This window comes from Hylaeus volcanicus, chromosome 1, assembly GCF_026283585.1.
Source record: "Hylaeus volcanicus isolate JK05 chromosome 1, UHH_iyHylVolc1.0_haploid, whole genome shotgun sequence".
Lineage (NCBI taxonomy): Eukaryota > Metazoa > Arthropoda > Insecta > Hymenoptera > Colletidae > Hylaeus > Hylaeus volcanicus.
The window spans coordinates 32,856,364-32,877,738 of record NC_071976.1 but is presented as its reverse complement, the minus strand read 5'-3'; the positions used below and the strand labels follow the sequence as shown (position 1 = coordinate 32,877,738).

The following is a 21,375-nucleotide window of genomic DNA, read 5'->3' as shown; positions in this document are numbered from 1 at the left end:
AGATACTATGCTGTAAGGTCGAAGGGGGCTAGGTGTACGGTGACTCATATATTATACTCGGTATAATCTAACAGGCTCCTCCACTGGAGTCATTGCTCTATTGTATCCGCAAGTTTAGCGCTCCGTCGCTTTTCGACCCTCTAAACAGAGCGATCGTGGCTACAGAGACTCGTATCAACCCTTTGACTGCGAAGGACGTATATACGTACACGTCCTCGAGAAATGGGTTCAGAGAAGTGTTTGTAATCGTTGAATCAGTTCTGAAAAAATATCAGCTTATCGAGGACGATGAAACGAAACTTTTTTATATTTACAGTTCGTTCATAGGACGCTTAGTTTCGAAAATGAAAATAGAAATGTTAGAAGTGCGTTGCAAGAATTGAATTTTAGGAAAATGGTATTCTAAGTTATCGATTTTTATCTCCGAAACTAAACGTCGTACGAACAAACTGTAAATATAAAAAAGGTTCTTTTAGTCGTTCTCTATAAGGTGATATTTTTTTTTTTTTAAATTCGATTGTTTTTCTTCTTTTTAAGATAACAGCAACAGGATCAGACTACAGTAATACGGTATGAAAAATAATTTTGTGACACGATGTAAAATATAGTCAAAAAGTTTATTTTGTACATAGGCCGTAAATAACAAGATGGAATTTGATATCTTCCACGAAAATTGTCTGGTAGAATATACGCGATGCAATGCTCATCTTGTTCAACTGCGCAGTCAAAGAGCAATCAAACCTACGGACAGAAGAAATCATTGGTACAGACTTTCTATTTCTTCGAGGGACGTAATGCACGATCACTCGACGTGAATGTCGGCCCACATGTCGACACGACTTCTATCGAAAGGTTCCATAAACCTTAGTAACGATCCGCTACCATTGCGCCCATTCGTGTAAACGCAGCACTTTCTGTGTCACTTGGATTCGTGGTGTTACCGTCTCTGGATTATAAGAATCATAATATTCTTTCAAAGAAGATGATAGGGGTATAATGAGAAAACACAGAGGTGTCATCATTTTTTAAGGGTCCACGACATAATTGTATTCGATGAAACAAAAATATTCGGAAAATATTAATTTTTTTTTTTTTTTTTTTAAGTATATTATTTAGGGTACTAGGCCACTTAGGGTATCGACGGCCACGTTTGTAAGTAATGACCGATCACGTTAAGTTGCCATGTGTCTACAAACTAGAGTAGACCGCTCGCTCCAGCCAATATACTATAGCAGTATATTAGGGTACACGATACATATACAGATAGATATTTGTGACCTTTATGTATATTTATAGGAAATTTGAATGTGCAAGAAACTAAAAAATGCAAACAACATGCAAGAATAAAAAAAAAGATTAAAAGAAAAGTTCGTGTTACAATACTTGCAGAATAAAAATAAATTCCAATTTTGGTACAATTTTTGTAGGCACGTTCGCGAAGATTTTATTTTGCATAAAGATCCGGAGTTTAGTCATTAGTATGTGCTTCGAAAGTACAACAATAATTTTTGATCACAGTTCCACTGAAGAAACGACATCTTATGTGCACCAACCTAATGCATGTAGTGCAAGCTTCCCTGTGAATATTTTTGACCTTTTTTTTAGTCTTGCATCTTTATCTGTAGTGTCGTATCGAAATAAAGTGGTGTTGAGAAGGGAAAGAGGGAGCTGCGGGGGGGGGGGATGTCGTCAAAGTAGCGTCTGTGTTTGTAACGTTCTGTCGTGACGTATCCGAGCAACGACCTCTGGAAACAGAGGGACCAGAAAGTAAAAGAAGGAGGGTTTAGCCAACCCTAACAGGTGCCACCTGAGGCTTTTATTCGGTTACATATACATAAGTGACACAAAGGACGGGGGAGCTTTAACGAGGGAATGAATAAAACCGAGTATACCCGCGGCTCCACTAATTAAAAGTACTTTGTTCATTGCAAATTACTTTATGGATATATTCAGTACATTGTGACTAGAAACGCCTTTCCAACGTCAAAGCCTGTGTCTATTATAATAATGGTTGGATGCAGCCTTCTTGCGAATTACGCTCTGAGGAAATGATTCCAAAATATATTTTTCAATTGTTTCTCTGTGTTGAAAAGTAAAATATGTGCAGGAGAAAGGGGAACGAAAGAAAAATTAGTGTAATTCAAACGTTGTATAATTTATTAGTCACGCGATTATTGAGAGATAGTTTGTGCTTGTACTAAATTGTGCTTCGTTATTTGTTTCTTCATATATACAGGGTGTCCCAAAAATGTTGTAACACCTTGAAAGGGGTGGTTCGGGAGGTGATTTGAAACAACTTTTTCCTTAGCGAAAATGTTGTCCGAGGCTTCGTTGAGGAGATATTAACGGAAAACACTGACCAATCAGAGCGCGCGTATACCGGTGGAGCGGCCGCTACGAGCGAAGGCTACGAGCTAAGCGGCTGCGCGAATGGCCTTCGATGCACGTTGAGTCACTTGTTCGCGTACAAGCGCGGCTGCCTAGCGCATAGCCTTCGCTACCACAGCCGCTCCACCGGTATCCGCGCGCTCTGATTGGTCAGTGTTTTCCGTTAATATCTCCTCAACGAAGCCTCGGACAACATTTTCGCTAAGGAAAAAGTTGTTTCAAATCACCTCCCGAACCACCCCTTTCAAGGTGTTACAACATTTTTGGGACAACCTGTATATATTTACTATGCATACATCGTTATCAGGTTTAAGCCTTACATGCAAGGTATAAATATTCATAAACTACGTAAATATTCATTAATCACGTGCAGATTCACGTGAAGATGGTAGAATTCACTTATAATTAAATGTAAACAAAAATATTTCTTATAGCAATTATAATATAATAATTTTGTATAACATAGTAAAAGTTAATTTCAAAATCGTGGGTTCGAATTCACGTGCCTTATTTTTCGTTTGGACTCCTACATAAAATACGTGCACTATAAACCGTTCGTAACTGTAAGAGCTAATCTCAACGTTCGACGAGAATACAAACAACCAGAATCACTGCTAGCGTCGTTTTATTTTATTTGCGTTATTGGAATATGAGAAATATGTCGAAGAATGAAAAAGGTTGCGCACCACTGCGATACGGGGGTTAACGAGAACGCGGCGTTGTACCGCTAATGTCATAATCAGGTGCCACGAAAGAAATCCCGTATCTTCCGTCCATCGTGCGTTCGCATATTTACATGTAGGCTAATATCTTGCTCGCGGTCCAAGTTTCTCACCACGTGGCGTGTGCGTTCCGTGCGAAGGGTTGCACTGGTTCACGCGTGACCAGTCCTAAGCCGCTAATTATCGTCGCGTATTGACCCTGGGAGAGCTGCAGCGAACGATAAGAGGCAACAACCGGGGCAAGTTAATCGGGGCCAATGGGATCGCAAACGGGGGAACGTAAGGAAAGGAAAGGAGTCAAGGCGAGGCCGCCAGTCATTGCACTCGTTAGAATTCGTTCTGTCGATGGAAAGGTACACATTTATCACCAGAATGCGGATTTTTATGCGTCTATGGTAAGTGAACATATGGGAAAATCTATGAAAACGTTCGTAAACGAGAGATTATATAAAATATCAACGATAATATACGATACGCGTTAAATCGTTTAGAAAATAGGACAAACTTTTATTTAAGCTTACATTCTTCTTCCGTATCTGTGAAAATATGGATTTGGATAAACATCTGCAATCTATATATATCACGAACGTGTAGCCACTGTATCCTATAATGTGTTAGTTGCAAATGTAGGAACGTAATACAATAGTAATAGAATTATACGAACAGCGATAGTAATAAAGTTATACAAAAGTGACAATAATGAAACGGTACATGTGACAGTAATAAAATTATATAAATAATGAAAATAATAAAATAAAAAAAACGTAAAAATGATATCACTAATAAAATTTCATTTTGCATTCAGCTTAGGGAAGCATTCGTTTCACAAGGAATATAAAGCGGTTTCTTTGGTCGATTGGACTACTGATAAGATCCGTGTTGTTTCATAGTTTGCGCTGAAGAGTTACGTAATTAACGGACCGGAGCTGACATTTATTTTAACTCGTGAATCGTGGCAGCACGTAACGTCTGCGTTTGCAGAAGAAATTAGCCTCACATTGGAGACAGTAGAGTATAACTGGCTGTCATTTGGAAAGTTAGGTCAACAATATGAATCAAGTACATACAACATGGAATTCCAGTCGTGTATTATTTAACGTAGTTGCTAACACATTACTTCATAGATCACCATCGCAGAAGAAGGCTTTCAATGGTAAATAGATTTCTTCGGAATGTATAGAATTAACGTGTTCTCAATTGAACGTATTATTCCACAATTCTAGTGTGATTATTGATACGTAGAATGTAATCTGTTAGATTAACTGGAACGAGTGAATTGAAATTTGTAATCACTCTACTTTGATTACATTCAGTTCGATTGAAGAGCTAGAGTATATCCTTGAATGTATCGAGAACACTGTTCTAAAGCATACTCGGTTCCATTGACTGCACTTAGGTATTTCTTGAACTGTAGAAAACACGAGAGTTCTTTGATCTGAAAAACCTTCTAGTGGAATTGAATTCTTTTTTAGGTCATTAGTTATAAAAGTATCGAATTCATCGTCGTCTTTCTTCGAGAGATTGTACATTTTTATACATTTATTTAATATTCTTTTATTATATTGTAATTTAATTTGTTGTTGTATATTTTTGTTACATTCCATTTTATTTATTAAACAAGGAAAATCCGTTATTTCGCATAAACTATCCAATACATATAAATTATAGAAATATAAAACTGCTAGTAACAACAGCGATAATAAAAATCTCTCTCTTTTTTTTTTTAAAGGGTCGACAAATATAGGTAGAAAGCCTCATGAATTCTCTTTTTGCAATCAAAGAAATTCTTGATTTAGTCCATTGAATAAACTTGATTCTTGATGACGAAGTAAACCGTAGGTTGCGGCCAGCGGGAGCAAGAGCAACTTCCTGTAATAACAATTACTCATCCAACATGATAAACGTCCCGCTTGATCATTTGTAACGAGCTTCTCGTACGTTGCTTTCTTCTTCAAACTTGCGACGAAAGAGACTTTCCTATTTATACGTTGACTCTGACGTGGTCGTTTTAGTGCAAACTTAACAACTTTTACGTTTACGATCCGGTCGTAACTCTTTGCCGGAAATATCATCTGTGTTCCACGATTACCTAATCGCGGTTAGTGAATTACAGCGCATACCTATCAAGATTGACTTTTAACGATGCTCAAAGTCTTTTGACGATCGGATAATTTCATAAACTGTTTGTCAAAAACATGTTTGCTATTCATTTTATTTTATTTCGTTTCATATCATTGCGTTTAATTTTTATACAATTAAATGTGAATCGTGATGTCGTTTAGATTCACCACAATTACTTTATTGTTAAAATTTCGATGCGCTCTTTAAATATATTTCGTTAATTTTGTTATTCGAAAAGTGCTTCTTAAATGGAAATTGGCTCGTATGATTTATATTTAATCAAAGAACAATCAAGTAAAGTTTTGTTAAAATTGTAAGTGAAGATATGGGAAAATCTATGAAAATATTCATAAACGAGAGAAAATATAAAATATCAACAATAATATACAATACGCGTTAAATCTTTTAGAAAATAGGGCAGACTTTTATTTAAGCTTACATTCTTTTTCTGTATCTGTGAAAATATGGATTTGGATAAACATCTGCAATCTATATATATATATCACAAACGTAGCCACTGTATCCTGTAGTGTGTTAGAAAAATTCAAATTGGTTCCATGAAGTATTACCATGTTTGGAGTCAAAATTTCTACAAAATTTCAAGTGAAGTTTTATTAAAATCCTTCGTTAAATAAATCCACGGAACAGCCACTTTAATATACGCTACCTCGCGATGCACGACCACCGTCTTCAAACATTGTATCTCGATGAATTGATGAAAATTAATTTCGATCGTCGTCCATGTTTGCGCGCCGCCGAGTGAAAAGATCGTCGATGAAATGTGTGCGGGTGGATTAAAGGGATAACCCCCAGGCAGATCGAATATTCATCCCGTTAACGGCTCTCGATGCAGACGAGGTCTCACAGAGAGTGTCGAGTGTCGTCTTTACACTCGACTCTACTCCGTTGCAAATTACTTTCCCACGTGTTCGGCCGTGCTGGATATCTCATCATAAAGTCGTTGCTGCATTCAAGTACGAAAGTGTTCGAATCACTCTTGGCGCCCAATGCCATTGAAACAGCAACAAAATATTGCAGTGGATACCTTTATCCCTTTACACTATGAGCTCACCTCTAATGTGACAATAATATTTTTTCCAAGAATTTTTAAATCGCCTCTGACGCGACACTTTGTACAGTTAATGAAACTAATTAAGGTGAAAACACCAGTAGTTGTCACGTTGAGATGGACTGTCGTAGATTTATTTGCCTTCATCTTGCAATTTCTCATGCTTCTCCGCTTTGCTTGATAAGGTAAAAATTGTAGACGTGTGAAACACCGAAGTAACGTGATACTGAAATATATGTACAATAGATATGGTTTAATAGTTGGCATGCAATTGATTACTGATATGGAGCGTCGACTACTAAAATTTGTTTAGTAATTTGTTTAGTAATTTGTTTCAGTAGTTAAAAGAACAGTTCATATACCAAATTCTCTGAGACGCGTATTCCTAAATAGTAATTCATTCATTCTCAGTGGTCAGTTCGAAACGATTCAAATTCATACGGTTATAATTACCAAGTCACTGGTTATGATACCAGGTCAACGAGCTTACCTTCTTAATTTTTTTCATATGAATTTAACAGACAGACACAATGTTAATTGATTGTACATTCTAAACTTTAGGCTCTAGACTCTGTATTCTAAATTCTAGACTTGTAAGTCTAGAAATGTTTCGCAAAAATGTTTCAGATGAAAGTTGTTTATGTGGTGAAACTTGTATTTTTCCCAAGGGACAAGAGATTTAATAACAGATTTAATTTGCTGTTGCAGGTCACAAGAGAGCGGTAAGTGATCTTCCTAGGAAAGCCAGAAGAGTTGCCCCGCGTCTGGCGAAAAGATGCCGCTTCCAAAGCGACTGGTGGAGCCAGTGCTGGTCGCACGCGGCACCATCCCCGAGGACTTCCCGTTGCCGTCAGAGTTAGAGGCTGTGACCAATGGAACCTTGGCCAACACCATCAGGCAGCTGTCCAGTCTGTCGAGGCACGCCGAGGATTTGTTCGGCGAGCTTGCGAGGGAGGCTCATGGATTGAGCGACAGGGCGAACTCCTTGCAAGCCAGGATAGATCGGTTAGCCGTGAAAGTTACTCAACTCGACAGCAACGTGGAGGAAGGTTCGTTGGCTAATTGATTATCTAACGAGACGCGTTCATTTTCAACTACTATAACTTGAAATAGGTGGTTTTCTAAGGACACACTTTCTCTTAAGGTAGTCGTTTCCAGCTAGTCACGTTGAAAAGTGTTGTTTGAAACTTTCGTTAAAGTACAGTCTTACTGTTCCTCGTAATACTCGAGAAATGATTGTGTGAATTCTTTCGAGTAACCTAAATATCAAATCTACTTTATCTAGTCGTGAGCAAATTGTTGATCGCTGAATCGAAGTTGTTGATTGCTGAATCAAATTGTTGAGGTTCAAGAGCAAATAAAATTTCTACTAGATAAAGTCAAATTAACAGATAAATGTCTTCGTACGTCGAATACCGCTGCAAATCAGAGCCGGACAGTAATTGCTTCGTGATTACTTTTGCACTCATCGCTCATAATCGTCAGATCAATCAATAATGATACATTTGTAGCATGCTATCATAAATCAGTTATCCGTAATCTTCCAGAGCTAATCATATCTACTTAATAATCAGATATTATGCATTAACCATTATTCATGATGACTGATTGTTCATTCGTTGTTAATCGTTAATTATGATTACTCAGTAATCGTGATCATTGATTACATTTAGTCTAATAATGATATAGAGTAAGTATAGTCGAATAAAGTCAACCGACCGTTCAAGGCTGTGTTATAGTCAGGTATCAGAGATATTAGCAAAAATATAAATAACCAGGATTATTTCGAAGGGATGTATCCATCCTTAAAATCATTTTTGGACCAAAATAGCCAAAATGGAAAATTTATACTACCTGCCATTTAGAATAGTGTAAATATAAATAAATATTCGAGTTAAATAAAAAATCTTAAGTAAAATAATTGATAAATGTGAAAGTTATAGCAGAATTACTAGGAAATCTCCTTTTCCTAAAAACGTCGACCTGTTGAGTGTTAAGAGTCCATATACACCTACGATCACCATGAAATCACCTGTGAGAGAGATCTTAATTTATTCACGATCATTATTATCGCTAATGTGTTCATTTGTTTATGATCATTTTCAAGTCGATCGTATTTTTTTTTTTTTGTAATTTACTATTCCATTGTTTGTTTTTCAGTTTCGTTACAAGATATACATATGAGGAAAGCGTTCAAGAGTTCAGTGGTGTTCGACCAGCAAGTTGTCTCCAGGGACACCATGCCAACTGCGATGATGGAGACCTACCATCAATGCGACACACCGCCTCCTCTTGATAAACTTAATGTTTACAGGTACTTGGTTTATTTTGTCCTAACAGGTATTAATTTCTTAATTTAAATCTAGGATTACTCTGTCAAGTTTAATCTATCAAGGTTGCCTGAGACCTAGCAGAATTAGACAGTGCCATTGAACACATCTACAAATTAATTAATTGGCTGGAATTAAGCGAATACTTAATGACTTGTGGAGCAACTAGAAGAAAAATTAATAATAATTTTGGTTGCTTATATTCGTAGTGCCCGTTGAAATTAAAATTTAAGATCAATCTAGAATATTCATTATTAAAATATTAAGTTAATTCACAGTTAAAATATTAAAAATACTTGCATCGACATTATCATACAGTAACATTTTTATTTTATACAGTATTACCAAGCAATGTTTCATATTTGTATTAAAATACATTTTTCTATTGTTTTCAGGGAGGACGGTAAAGACGGGCTGAAGTTTTACACGGATCCCAATTACTTCTTCGAGCTGTGGAGTCAAGAAATGCTCAAGGACACAGAAAAGAAATTACACGATCGGGGGAAAAAGGTAAAAAAACGTTGTTCCTCCTGTATTTCTAAACGTGCACCTCGAATTATGTTCTTTTTTTTTTTAAGTAGTCACAACAGAGAAGGCTGCTTTCGATTTAAACTATTATTTTTATATTTTTTTTACGACTGTCTGTGAAATGTGTTATTCTATACACCGGTGTTTCTCAAACTGGGGCTCGCGGATCCTTAGGGATTCGTGAATGATTTTCTTAATACTTTACAATAAGTAATTACCAAATAGCGCTAAATAAGTCTTCAAAAAGACTTATGCGAAGTACACAATGTTTAAATAAAAAAATATGATGCTATAAAAAGTAAATAAGAAGGTATTTTATTACTTAAATATAATTTTTCAAAAAACCATATTAAAATTTATGTAATAAATAGTTTCATTTTGCTCAGAGAAAGTTCATTACAAGTTTTTCTTCATTGAGGATGGTCCGCGGATCCTTGAGGATTCGTAAATAATTTTCTTAATCTCTTCAATAAGGAAACTTAGAATTCTGAAAATCCATCCATGCTCGGAATGTATTTAATGATAATTTTATTGTACTCAGAGGGGAGGGGATCCACCACAAGTCTTCCCTTTATCGAGGTGGCATAGCAAAGTTTGAGAAACACTGCTACACACGATTATCTAAAACTAAAACATTTCCGAGGTGCGCAGTATCACGATACAATAACACATCTTTTTTTTTTGTGTGTTTTTTTTTCCTTTGAATACTTCTAAGTTTATGCGACGATTCTAACAATTGAAACTGTCCCCTTCGTTATAGACCGAGTCTGAATATGCCGAACCGTTCAGAGAGGCAAGTCGATGGTTTGGATCTTTGTAGTTTTTTATTACCCTTACCCAGTTTTAATGAACTATCGATCAACAACCACTCACTCATACATAATCAATGCTCACTTCTTTGTGGTTTTTCATTAACCGACCTTTATTGCGCTGATAGAGATTGCGCTAGATGCTCGCTTGACAATTTTTGTAGTCACTTATGCTAGGATTAGCCAACGACATTCCATTCTTCAATGTTCGTCCTTGGCGAAGGGTTTCGTTGCGTAGACCGAATGCGAGATTGTATCAATCATAGATATGGGAAAAATTCTTATTTCGAATAATTGATACAAGATAAACAATTTCTCCATTTCTTTTTCGTTCAATCAAAATTAGACTTCGAATCGTAGAAGTATATATTTTATAGTAAACGAATGAGAATCTAACTGGTATACTCTTTTTTTTCTCTATGTCAGTAACAAGCTTATATTTTTTCTTTTGTTTTATGTATTTTTTTTAGTAAAGTGTAATGAAATTCCTGAGTCCATTTTACTTTGAATTATTTAAAAATTTAACCGATAAATAAAATTAACTTCACGAATTAATGTTTATACGTTTGATTTTAGTCTTCATCTAAATAAAATTGGAATAAAATTTTTAAAAAGTGTTAAAATGTATTTATATTTATATTTCAACGCTCTCTATTACGTTCTCTTAATGCTGGAGAATCATTGCAATCCGGTTGGCCTTTGAGTTCTAGAAAAGTTTAGACGCGATTCGATCTACGCAGAAGCGCCCTTTTGACTCGAACCCTTTTTTTGTAAACGAGTTGTTTCCGAACTCGACTAGTTTTGTCTTATTACCATCACTATTGTCGATCACTTTGTAATGCCGTTTTGTGCCAGTCATGCAACCGTTTGATGTACTCAATAGAAGTTTCTCATCATCATTCACGAGCCATCCTACAGTTGATGCGATACCTTCACGATCTTGGATCATTTCAGGATTATTTTGTTTCCGATTTCTCATGTTTCACACGTAGGAAATAAAATTGCCAACGTCGAAATCTTTAACCGTTGAATCCGACGAATGACAGACACGTCATCCTCGCCAAATATTCTGGACGAACTTCTTTTATTTCCTACGAACATTTCATGTTCGGTGGTTGATCTTGGTTCCGTTAAACTTTGAAACCGAATGATTTCATCGTTTGGCAACGGTAATCGAATTTGTTGGATTCATTCTCGTCAAGTAATTTCATGATCGGTCATGTTCATTAACCCTTTCTGTCTTGAATTATTTTTACGAAGAAAAATATTTTACATGAAAATATAAAGTGCATTAATGCAACAAATTTATTGAAAACTAATCGAAAAGTACAGATATTATGGGATATCGTTTGGCATCGTTTGGGAAATTTTATGAATAACATTAGAAGTTTTGAATTTTATCAAAGTTGTAAATATTAATGAAACTATCGAAATGTCCCTTATTGAAATAAAATATGTTCTCTAAGTTGTTTTCTGTATTTGCTTATGTTATCCACAAAGTTATACCTAAACATGGAAGCATAAAATTAAAAAAAAATATGTATAACGAAAAGAATATATTACCATAGAATACCACTTAGTTTTCCAATATGAATTGAATCTAAAAATAAAATATAATCAGTACATGTACAATGTGCATATATACACTGATGCAAAGCAAGTAATTTCAGTGGCATCCTATTTTCAGTTATTATAATAACTCAACTAATATTTGTTGGTAATAATATTACTTAAGTTGCCAAATGTTTACACATATCTTCACACATTAATATTGTGAAATATAGTTATTTAGAAATTTATATGTGAAATTGCGAGATTTAACGTCCGCGATGACCTATGCCATACTGAATTATTTGTACAGAAAGGGTTAAATTAATATTCGAGAAACAATCATCTAGTCCCCACGAACATCCCAAAGCCTTCGAGAATTCGTCGAGCACCCACACGCGTCCAATAGCAACGAAAGCATGAAATATATCTGTACGACACTTTGCATTATGAAAGAGTATGGATCAACCATCGAGTCATGCTTGATTGATGAAATTAAGCTTGTCTTGCACCTCTGCCGCGACACACAAGCTAAGCAATGATTTAATAAAGGATATTTTTGCGTCACAGCCGCATAGGCCTCGGAACGAGGGTGGTGGTGGAGGTGGCGGCAGACACAAGAAGCGTATAAGGCAACCGCATAATACAAGAGAAAGGCAGAGACAGTTAGCCGTCGGTCATGGCGAGTACATTATGCCAACGCAAGGTGTTCAATACAGGGCACCTCACGGTATACCTGACGAATCGTTGCTGGGTATGGTGATGACTGAACCACGGCCACCCAGGCCGAACAGCATCGAACTTAGACGAAGTTATCCGCCCGAGGAGCAACACTTGTACAGTCCACCTTCTTCTGATCATTATAGGTTTGTAACTCTATGCGACGTTTCGTTTAAAATGTACTTGAGATAGCCACGAGCAATGTCTTGTTAAGAATTGTAGAGTAGAAGCACCAAAGGTACTGACAAGAGGACGACTTTCAACCTATCTTCTTTCAATTTTACTTTACACTCGCAAAATGGTTCATCGCAGATTCTTGTCGCTATCTGTATAATACTAATACCTTCACTACCGACTTATTTAGAAAGAGCCTACACCTTAAAAGAGGACTCTCTATGTTTATTCAAAGTTGTTAGTCAAGTTGTTTTCTGATACAATTTCTTTGTAGTCTTGTAAACACATTTTCATTGTGTTGCCCATGATAGCAACATAATGTCTAGAAGGGTCTGTATCGAACCATTCTGCAAACGGAAGTTAAAATGAGAGGATAGGTTAAATTCTTCAGTTGTAGGTAATAAAGGCATTTTTCTCAATAAGATTTTTTACAAATATAAAAAATTCGAAGCTTACGTACACGCTGCAAATAAAAACAACAAATAAACATAACAATAAAATGACTTTTTTGAAAATAAGATGATTAATTGTATATACTTATAAAGAGACCTTACACTCAAATGATGAAAAAGAGGAATAATAATTTATGATACTTCTCCTAAAACAGAGCAGGCAATTACGTGGCCCAGGGTTATGAAGACAGTTTGTACGGCTCACACTATGGCACGAGCCAAGGACAAGCGGGTAGCGAGACGTACCAGAGTCCTGGTGGTCAAAGTACCCCAAGCAGAAGTGGTAGGTCACGTCCCTCTCAACCACCACCAGCTCCACCAAGTAATACATCTAGCAATTCAACGCCCACTGTAGCCTCTGCTAACAATACACCAACGCGGGGAAGGTCAATGAGTACGAGCAGGGACACGCTTCCACCACCACCTCCGCCGCCTGGTGAAACTATGTCTCCACCTCCTATGAATGGTAATTCCAACATCAAAATTTCTATTCAAATATTTTCATCCATAATTAAATTTAAAAAATATAGCTTACTCTTCGTTCAGTAAATGTATTACATTGAGGGAAGGTAACTACTCTTTCCTTGTTAGTATTGTAGAACGACAAAAGTTACAGACAATCTATTTAAAATGAGAAGATATTGGAATAGTCTGAACAGTTATTAATTGTGTAATCCCATAAGCAATACTTAAGTTTAATTTTAAATATCGTCTGGAATTCTCGTTGTTCGAAAATACCAACAATGAAGGAATATATCTATATTTATATTTTCGATTAATTGATCCATTGTTACGGTTTCAGGTTCTATACCATCACACCTATTGAATAGGAATGGAAGTCGTTCAAACAGTCCGTTACCCAGTCATCACTCCACTCCCACACCACCAAATCATTCGACTCAAATCGGACAGGATGAAACCGATCCCGCTCCGCAAGATTTACCGCCACCACCCCCAACTCCTGATCCCACACCGCCCAGACCTATTTCCCCACCTTGTAACATTCCACCCCCTCCACCACCACCTCCGCCACCGCCTGTTGCGAATGGACCCACGCCACCGTTGCCCCTAACCAACGGCGATATTGCTAAAATGATAGCGACTAATCCACCGAAGCTGAAACCCCTGAAACCTTTGAAGAATATGGACGGGCAATTGAGGAAGCCCGTTAATCCAAATATCCCCCTTGTCGATCCACGAAACGATCTACTTAAAGCAATTAGAGACGGTAATTATTCTATCATTCAGTTCATCGATGTTAACCCTTTGCGGTCCGTCCGGATCTCGACGTAGCCCACTGCCGAGAGTAATTTGTTTTGGAAGTCGAATGTTTACAGTATAATTATTAGGATGACCCTGGAAAAATAATGTTTTGGAAAATACAATCAACCTTTTGTGCTGGAATGACATGCTATACAATATGACGTCTATAATCGGTTATCTTGAGACAAAAATAAATAAAAAATCTAAAGAATACTTCTTTTCGAAATTTCGACTGGATGTAGTAGAACAAAGTTTACAAGCTGTTTGTATCCCTAAATTAAACGTTCGCATTAAACATGCAAATGATGTCTGGTTAATAGAGAAGTCGATTGTTCATCTAAGCAAATTAAAATTGTTAAAGTGAATATCTGACGAGTTTAGCAGTCGAGAATATACTGTGTATTTTTTCAGGTATAAAGTTGCGCAAGGTGGAGAAAATCGAGCAAAAGGAAGTGGAACGCGTGAATGCATTGAACGATGTCGCGTCCATATTAGCACGACGTGTTGCCGTAGAGTTCAGCGACAGCGATTCAGCGTCTGAGAGCGAGTGCGACAGCGAAGGATGGGGCGAGCAGGAGACAAATCTCGCGTGACCAACCTCGCTTCCATCCACCGCCACTGCCACCTAGAAAAATGGCCGATAAATTTTTCTTTGTTCTTTCTTTCATTCTATATTTCGTTGGAAAACCTCGACTTTTGTTGCATGTCGCACAAGTCACAAATATTTTCTCGTGGAAACCTGCTGAATAGACAAATTTGTTCTAAATATTTTACGTGCGCGGAGGCGGTGTCGGATTTGAAGGTAGAAGCGGAATTAACGAGTTTCGTTGCTCGGTTGTCCGCGTTAAGTTGTTTTTAGTACAGAGAGCGTATAAATGCAGGAACCATTACTCTAAGTAGTACCATTAAAAGTATAAATGTAATTCACAACAACGATTATTTTATTACACCATTTCATCACCTTTAACATGGTTTATTTTTTCTTTTGTTACGAACGGAGAATATTTAAAATAATTTTCTGTGTCAAATATGTTGAGGAACGTGTTTTTTTTTTTATTTTAACCGCAGGCTCAATTCGATAGCGTGTATGTAACTGAAAGGTATTATATGGAAATATTTAACATCTCTCGGACGATTCTAGGAATCGTCAGCCAGAAATCCTTTATTATTTATTGCAGTTATTAAGATCTAATTAAAAAGAAAAAAGAAAAAAAAAGAAGCTATCGAGGAGTAATAGTAGACTATAATAAGGAGAGAGAGAGAGAGTCTACAAAGCATGATAAACATTTAAGTTCATGTAAATTTAGAATATTTCCGAAACACGGACACGTACACATTTTTTCCTATACCGCGAACACCTCTGGTTTTTGTTTCACTGTTAAAAATAAAAGCATAACAAATTTATGACATAGATGTAACTACATGTCTTTCCGATTCTCTGATTTTTAAGCAGAATTCAACGAAGGTAAAGAAGATTATAGAATAGTAAAAAACATGCTGATAAGAAGAAGGTACGCACATGAAAGCAGGCGTTGACCTCCTATCATTGCTCGATGTCGGTTGTAACGGAAGTGTTTCTTATCGGCACATTCCATGCTAATACTAATACCATATAACGAAATAAACCTTATCCTCCGGTTTGAGCACTTAGTCATTCACTTACTGACCATATACACGGAGACGATTCTATATTTATAAATTTCTTAACTATTTTCATTAATGAAACTCACCTTATTTCTATTACTCAATTATTTCCTTATCTCCTTATTTCTACCTTACTCAATCGGTTTACACTTGAAAGCTTCAGTTACTATCAACCATGAAGAACCGAGGTGTAAAAGCCTCAAATATCCTAGAGTTTACTGTCGTCTAACTATGTGTATGGTCGGTAGTGTCTTTAGTTAAAAACGAGTGCTCTATGTATATATACAGTGTACGTGAGAATGTGTATCGTACGCGAACTAAGTCAAATCGCAGAGTTGATATTTTTTTTCCTCCTTCTCGTGTTTAAGTCTGTAAAATACTTGTATCTTAAATGTTTTTGTATGCTTGACGAATAGGTAGGTACGCGCATTCTGCCACGGCGAGAGTAACGGCAGATGTTTTCCGATCTTTTCTACGTTTCCAAGTGATCTTCCATGTCGCAGGTGACTCGCGATATCGTAGAGAACAAAGGTTCTTACCAGCGAAGTGTCGAAAACCAAAATAATACTCCGTTTACTTGTAAGATGTAAGGGGAATGTAATTACCGAACGAGTGAGAGGACTCAATATTTTTTAGCGTTTAGAGGAAGAAAAAACTTAATATAGCGGGATATACTATTGTTACGGTGAGGATTACAGTTGCCAATTTTAAGCAGAAAGGATAATGATTGTGATTTATTTTGCATCGATGTTGGAGAGGTATGATGAATATTGCTATGATATGTCATGTGTATGCATCACCATTCTATATACAGAGTGTTCTGGCAATGGTGGTACAATCGGGTAGCGGACGATTCCTAATAAAAAAATAAATCGAAAGTGAATAAAGAAAATTTTCCAAAAATTGTATTCTGCACTTTTCATTTATTTTTTTCATGAGAAATTACCAACTAGTCTGTTGCGTCCTCGTTGCCAGAATACTTTTTGTATAAATACATACATACGATACATATGTTTGTATATGTTGTAAACAATGTGTCATATATCTTGATCAACTTAATACCATCATTGCTTTCATATTATAATTGCAATATTATTAATCATATCATGACTTTCCAAGGTTATTTCTTTTTTTTTAAATGTTAAGCTCACTAGATGTTTTGTTTTTCGTAAAAATGTGTAGTACAGCTCAATAAAATTCTCAACTCAAGGATAAATATTAAGGATAAAATAGATATTGAAAATTTGATATATCAATATTTTGATGTAATTTATATTCGTGTAGACGATCCTTTAATTACATTACGCACAACATAAGCTCCTCTATAACATGTTGACCACTGGATTATTACTGTCATCATTAAACATCTCTATTATGTACATACATGTACATGAATACTTGTGAAGTTAAAGTATAGTCTGAATACGTTTGTGTGTAAGAGGTACGGTACGCTATTCTATCGAATCAAACAGTGTCTTCCTTACACATATTTCTGCATACTCAAATGAAGATATTAAGATAACCAAGATATACGAAGCACTTTGTGTATACATATTCAGGGTGTTTGATAGATTCTGTACAAACTTCTTAACATGTTTAATGCCTACTATGATGATAAAAAGGTTATACAAGTATACTTCTTAGAATGTTTTGTTAGGAAATTCGTTTTGTTAAAGACACTGATTATCATTTCGTTTGAAGTTCATATTTATGTTGTACATACTACTTGACACTCTGTAACTTAGTATGACTCTGAGTATAAACATCATTGTACGTGTCCATATTTCAAACACTTTTTTAACAATTATTAGCTTCAGTTTGACTCATCGTAAGTGATACTTGAAAGATGAGTAACCGTAAGGTTCTATTTACTAAAACTTATCTTTGAATTAATATGCCAGTATCAATATTCCTAAGTATCCTGTTATATAATTTTTCAAACGTCATTATAATATGAAATACAGAAGCACTTACGTTTATATGCTTCGTCTCGTTTGTAGTCGTAGAATCCGTTAATCAAGTTTGTATGGAAATCCGTGGCATATCCAGTACATGTACGTATTGCTCGTTAAGATTATTGTATAATCTTATGTGTTCGATTCACAAGAATTGTTCAGGAGGTCTGTTTTTCGCCTCTCTCGTTTTAGAACGTTAACTAGATGTTCGTGAAACAGGGCGAGCTTATATTCGTCCCTTATGGGCGAAATTTAGGCGATCCGCCCTCTCGTTGGTTGGTTGAATTAGCATATTTCTTTTAAATGCGAAAGAAGTTCGATTGATTCGAATCGCGCGAATTGTAATTTATATTTAATAATAATTCATTTTTCGCTGACGTTCGAGGTCGGCGTTGTATCCTGTATAAAATATGTTACGAAGATCGAGGCGAAAGATTGCAGGGCAAATCGCTCTGTGTAGGATACGTTTCATCGGCAACGACGCGTGTACATTCACATGGTTTTAAAATATAGTCAAAACGCTATTATAACGTAACATGTAATAAGAATTCATTGATCAGTCTCGTCTGTACTGTGTTTATACATATACATATACATAAAACCATATATGTATATATGAATGCAAGGCGAGGTATTTTAAGCAGGCCGCTTGATTAATTTGCTGACTTTTAGCGATAAAAAGGAATGGTGGACACGATCCGGTGTTAATATATTTTTTGTTGAAAGAGATGTAGAGGAAATGCAAAAGTTCATATTTATGTTGTACTATTTGACCCTCTGTAACTTAATATGACTCCTCCGTATATGTGTCTATATTTCAATACATTCCAATATAGACACATACATGTTAACTTTGTTGTTTTTTTATTTACCTTCTAGTGGAGAGTTTTAAGCAAGGTACAATAACCTACAGTTAACACCATTACATAATATGTCTAATTATGTGTAACTCGATAAAAGTAATTCCTGTGTTCATTGAGGATTTACACACAGTATTTTTTTATAGAGACGTCTAATGGGTCCCACAGAGTCAGCCATTTGTTATTTAGAGTGGATATTCATGAATTCGTGAAGATATAAATAATTAAGAATTTTCTTTTTTCAAATGTATAATGAAATTCATACAACGTGCTCAAATGTTGATTACATTATACGATCTAGCCATTACAAGCCATCTCGAAACCAAGCAAGTTTGCATTCTTTTCCATCACAGAAAGTAGGCGAATTGAACAGGTGGCTAATTCTGTATGCCTCACCCTGTATAATACAATTCGCAGTATGAATTCGTTAGATTGTAAGGATTACGAGCGGTAGGAATACTTTCTAGCCACTTCGCCAACTACGACACAGTATTTATCGATGATTTTTGTAACGCGACGAAACTGGGGAAGCGTTTCAGATCGCAAAAGCTTGAATATCGTGCAAGTTTGTATGAATGTATTATATCATCGTCGACCGTGCTTACCGCGAGATATCGCGTGCTAAATTATTGCGAAGCTATTGTACCTAAATAAAACGGATATTCCAAAGCTTAATTACCGTGAAGCGTTCTTTTCGTCCTCCTTCAACATTGGCGAGGTCGCGATGATCGTTTCGTGCGTTTCCTGTTTCTATTACGAACCACGTTACTCGCTCAGCTCAGACGTTGAATTTCCGCAGGTGCAAAAAAAAAAGAAAAAATGATAAATGTAAGGATGTCGGCAACGACGGGCGACGAAAATTTGTTCAATAACGATAATAAAAGAAATGTCAGCGCATGTCGGACAAAGACGCAAATGTAATAGCTCTACCGATGATTACAAATGTACGACGGTATTATTAATAATAATAAATTTGTAGCAAATCTGTACAGAGCCAAATAAATCAAAAACTTTCATAAACCATCGAAGGATACCCGATTGAGCTGTTTATTATTTCCTACTATGTAAGTTTCAAATACTGGCTTGAATTTTATATTTTGGTATCAAGAGAACATGATATGCGAAGAGGTGGCAGGTTTGCGCCTGGGAGCAGGCAACCGGCCCGACGTATCCGTAAGACTAGGTTACCTAATACAAGGGGCACATTTTCGGTACATATCGGAATTCTCGCCCGATTTCACATTTTGGTATCAGGAGTACAGGATATGCGAACAGGTGGCACATTCTGTATCTGATTTTATAAATTTGCTCAACTAGTTCTTGTCTTGAAGCTTTGGTATATTCTTATTATTGAACTTTTACTTTGAAAATTTTCTTTTTAATCATATCTCTCCCAGTCTAAACGTATAGAGTTGTAGACTCGTCGTTGAAAGTCGAGACGAATGTTTTCGTTGCGCCCTGTTCAAATTGCTAAAAACATTCGTGCAATATAAAATGGTAGACAGATATAATAAAATCAACATTTTATTTTGAAAAATTGAGACATACACAGATGCGAAAACAATGGTAGCACATTGGTAGCACCGATACATAGACGTTGAAACGAATTAACGTTAGGTTTTAGAGTGACTACGCGCGGGCTAATAATAATCACGCTCCTTCAATCGAGCGGTCGATTAGCAACGACAGGAATCGATTTATCATCGATCCCGGTAAAAAGAAATTCTTCGCGAATTTTTCCTCCGCGTTGCAAGATACTTGGCCGTAACAGCAATTTTATTATTATTATTTTTTGTATCATTCTTTTTGATGAATGAAAAGCACTTTTTCTCGCACTCGTTATGTCTTTTTCGTAAAAGGCAAGAAACCGAATGAACAAGAGCGCGTTTCTCTGCTCCAGTCAATCGTTACGACAATATACATATATATATATTATATCTAAATTGGAAAGGGTATATAGAAATACGCGTATCGATCCGCGATTCAAACTTTTTTCCTTCGTGTTTCTTGAAAAAAAGACAAGAATCGTTTAACACGTCAAACGCCAAGCTTATTTTACTTGATATTCTGTTTACGCTATACTCTACCGTCAAATAACAAGGGATATAAAATGCCTTGTACAAAACACAGACAAAGTTGGTTGAAACTCTCACACAAGACATTGGTGTAAAGTAGGAAAAAAATGAGACGGCGCGCATAACATTAGGAAATTCTGCGCTGAATGTTATGATATATGGTCCTTGAAGAGAGAATAATATAACCAAAAATGTTATAAGCTTTTACAAGGACCGGCACGGCGGTGTAGCATAAACAGAATGTTTCGATCCGTAGAAACCGAGTTGGACTAAATGGAAAGCGTAACGCGACGTTTGACGTGTTAACTATATTAATTACGTGATCGCATCCTATCCTGCCGCTTAAATAAAATTTTCACCTCATTATACTCCGCTTTTATTAATAATAATGTCTTTTTTCAGACAAACGATAATTTGCCTTCTTCATTTTAATGATACGCCATATTAAATGACTTTAGAAATATATCAGACGCGCAATTGAAATCTTACTCTCGACACGTCTCTGATACAGACAGGTAAAAGGAACTATCGAGAACATGACGGACTAACTTTCGTGGCCTCTGTGTAGCACTGATATAGTCTATCGGTATAGTAAATCAATGTAGCTTACAATTAGTCGAAGGATCAAAGAACAGTAATGCAACGAAGAACTGTCACAACAGACCAATGAACTGGGATTATTTAAGAAAAACTGGCCGTTGAGTCACACTTCTCGCA

The 21,375-nt window shown here is 36.2% G+C and overlaps 1 protein-coding gene across 5 annotated transcripts in view; it reads left to right on the top strand.

Annotated features, from left to right (window-relative positions):
• Nucleotides 1–21,340, top strand: part of LOC128882504 (actin-binding protein WASF3) — a 56,385-nt gene extending 35,045 nt beyond the window's left edge. For 2 of the 5 annotated variants that reach the window (XM_054134144.1, XM_054134210.1), the window contains exons 2-9: nucleotides 7,009–7,349; nucleotides 8,461–8,614; nucleotides 9,026–9,140; nucleotides 9,919–9,951; nucleotides 12,086–12,381; nucleotides 13,017–13,327; nucleotides 13,664–14,089; nucleotides 14,536–21,340. In XM_054134144.1, coding sequence (XP_053990119.1) covers nucleotides 7,076–7,349; nucleotides 8,461–8,614; nucleotides 9,026–9,140; nucleotides 9,919–9,951; nucleotides 12,086–12,381; nucleotides 13,017–13,327; nucleotides 13,664–14,089; nucleotides 14,536–14,717 — 1,791 coding nt within the window. In that variant the 5' untranslated portion in view covers nucleotides 7,009–7,075 and the 3' untranslated portion in view covers nucleotides 14,718–21,340. Of the gene's footprint in view, nucleotides 1–3,089; nucleotides 3,506–7,008; nucleotides 7,350–8,460; nucleotides 8,615–9,025; nucleotides 9,141–9,918; nucleotides 9,952–12,085; nucleotides 12,382–13,016; nucleotides 13,328–13,663; nucleotides 14,090–14,535 lie in introns of those variants that run through there. The other 3 variants (XM_054134439.1, XM_054134284.1, XM_054134369.1) reach the window with 3 other exon arrangements.
• Nucleotides 21,341–21,375: the final 35 nt, after the last annotated feature.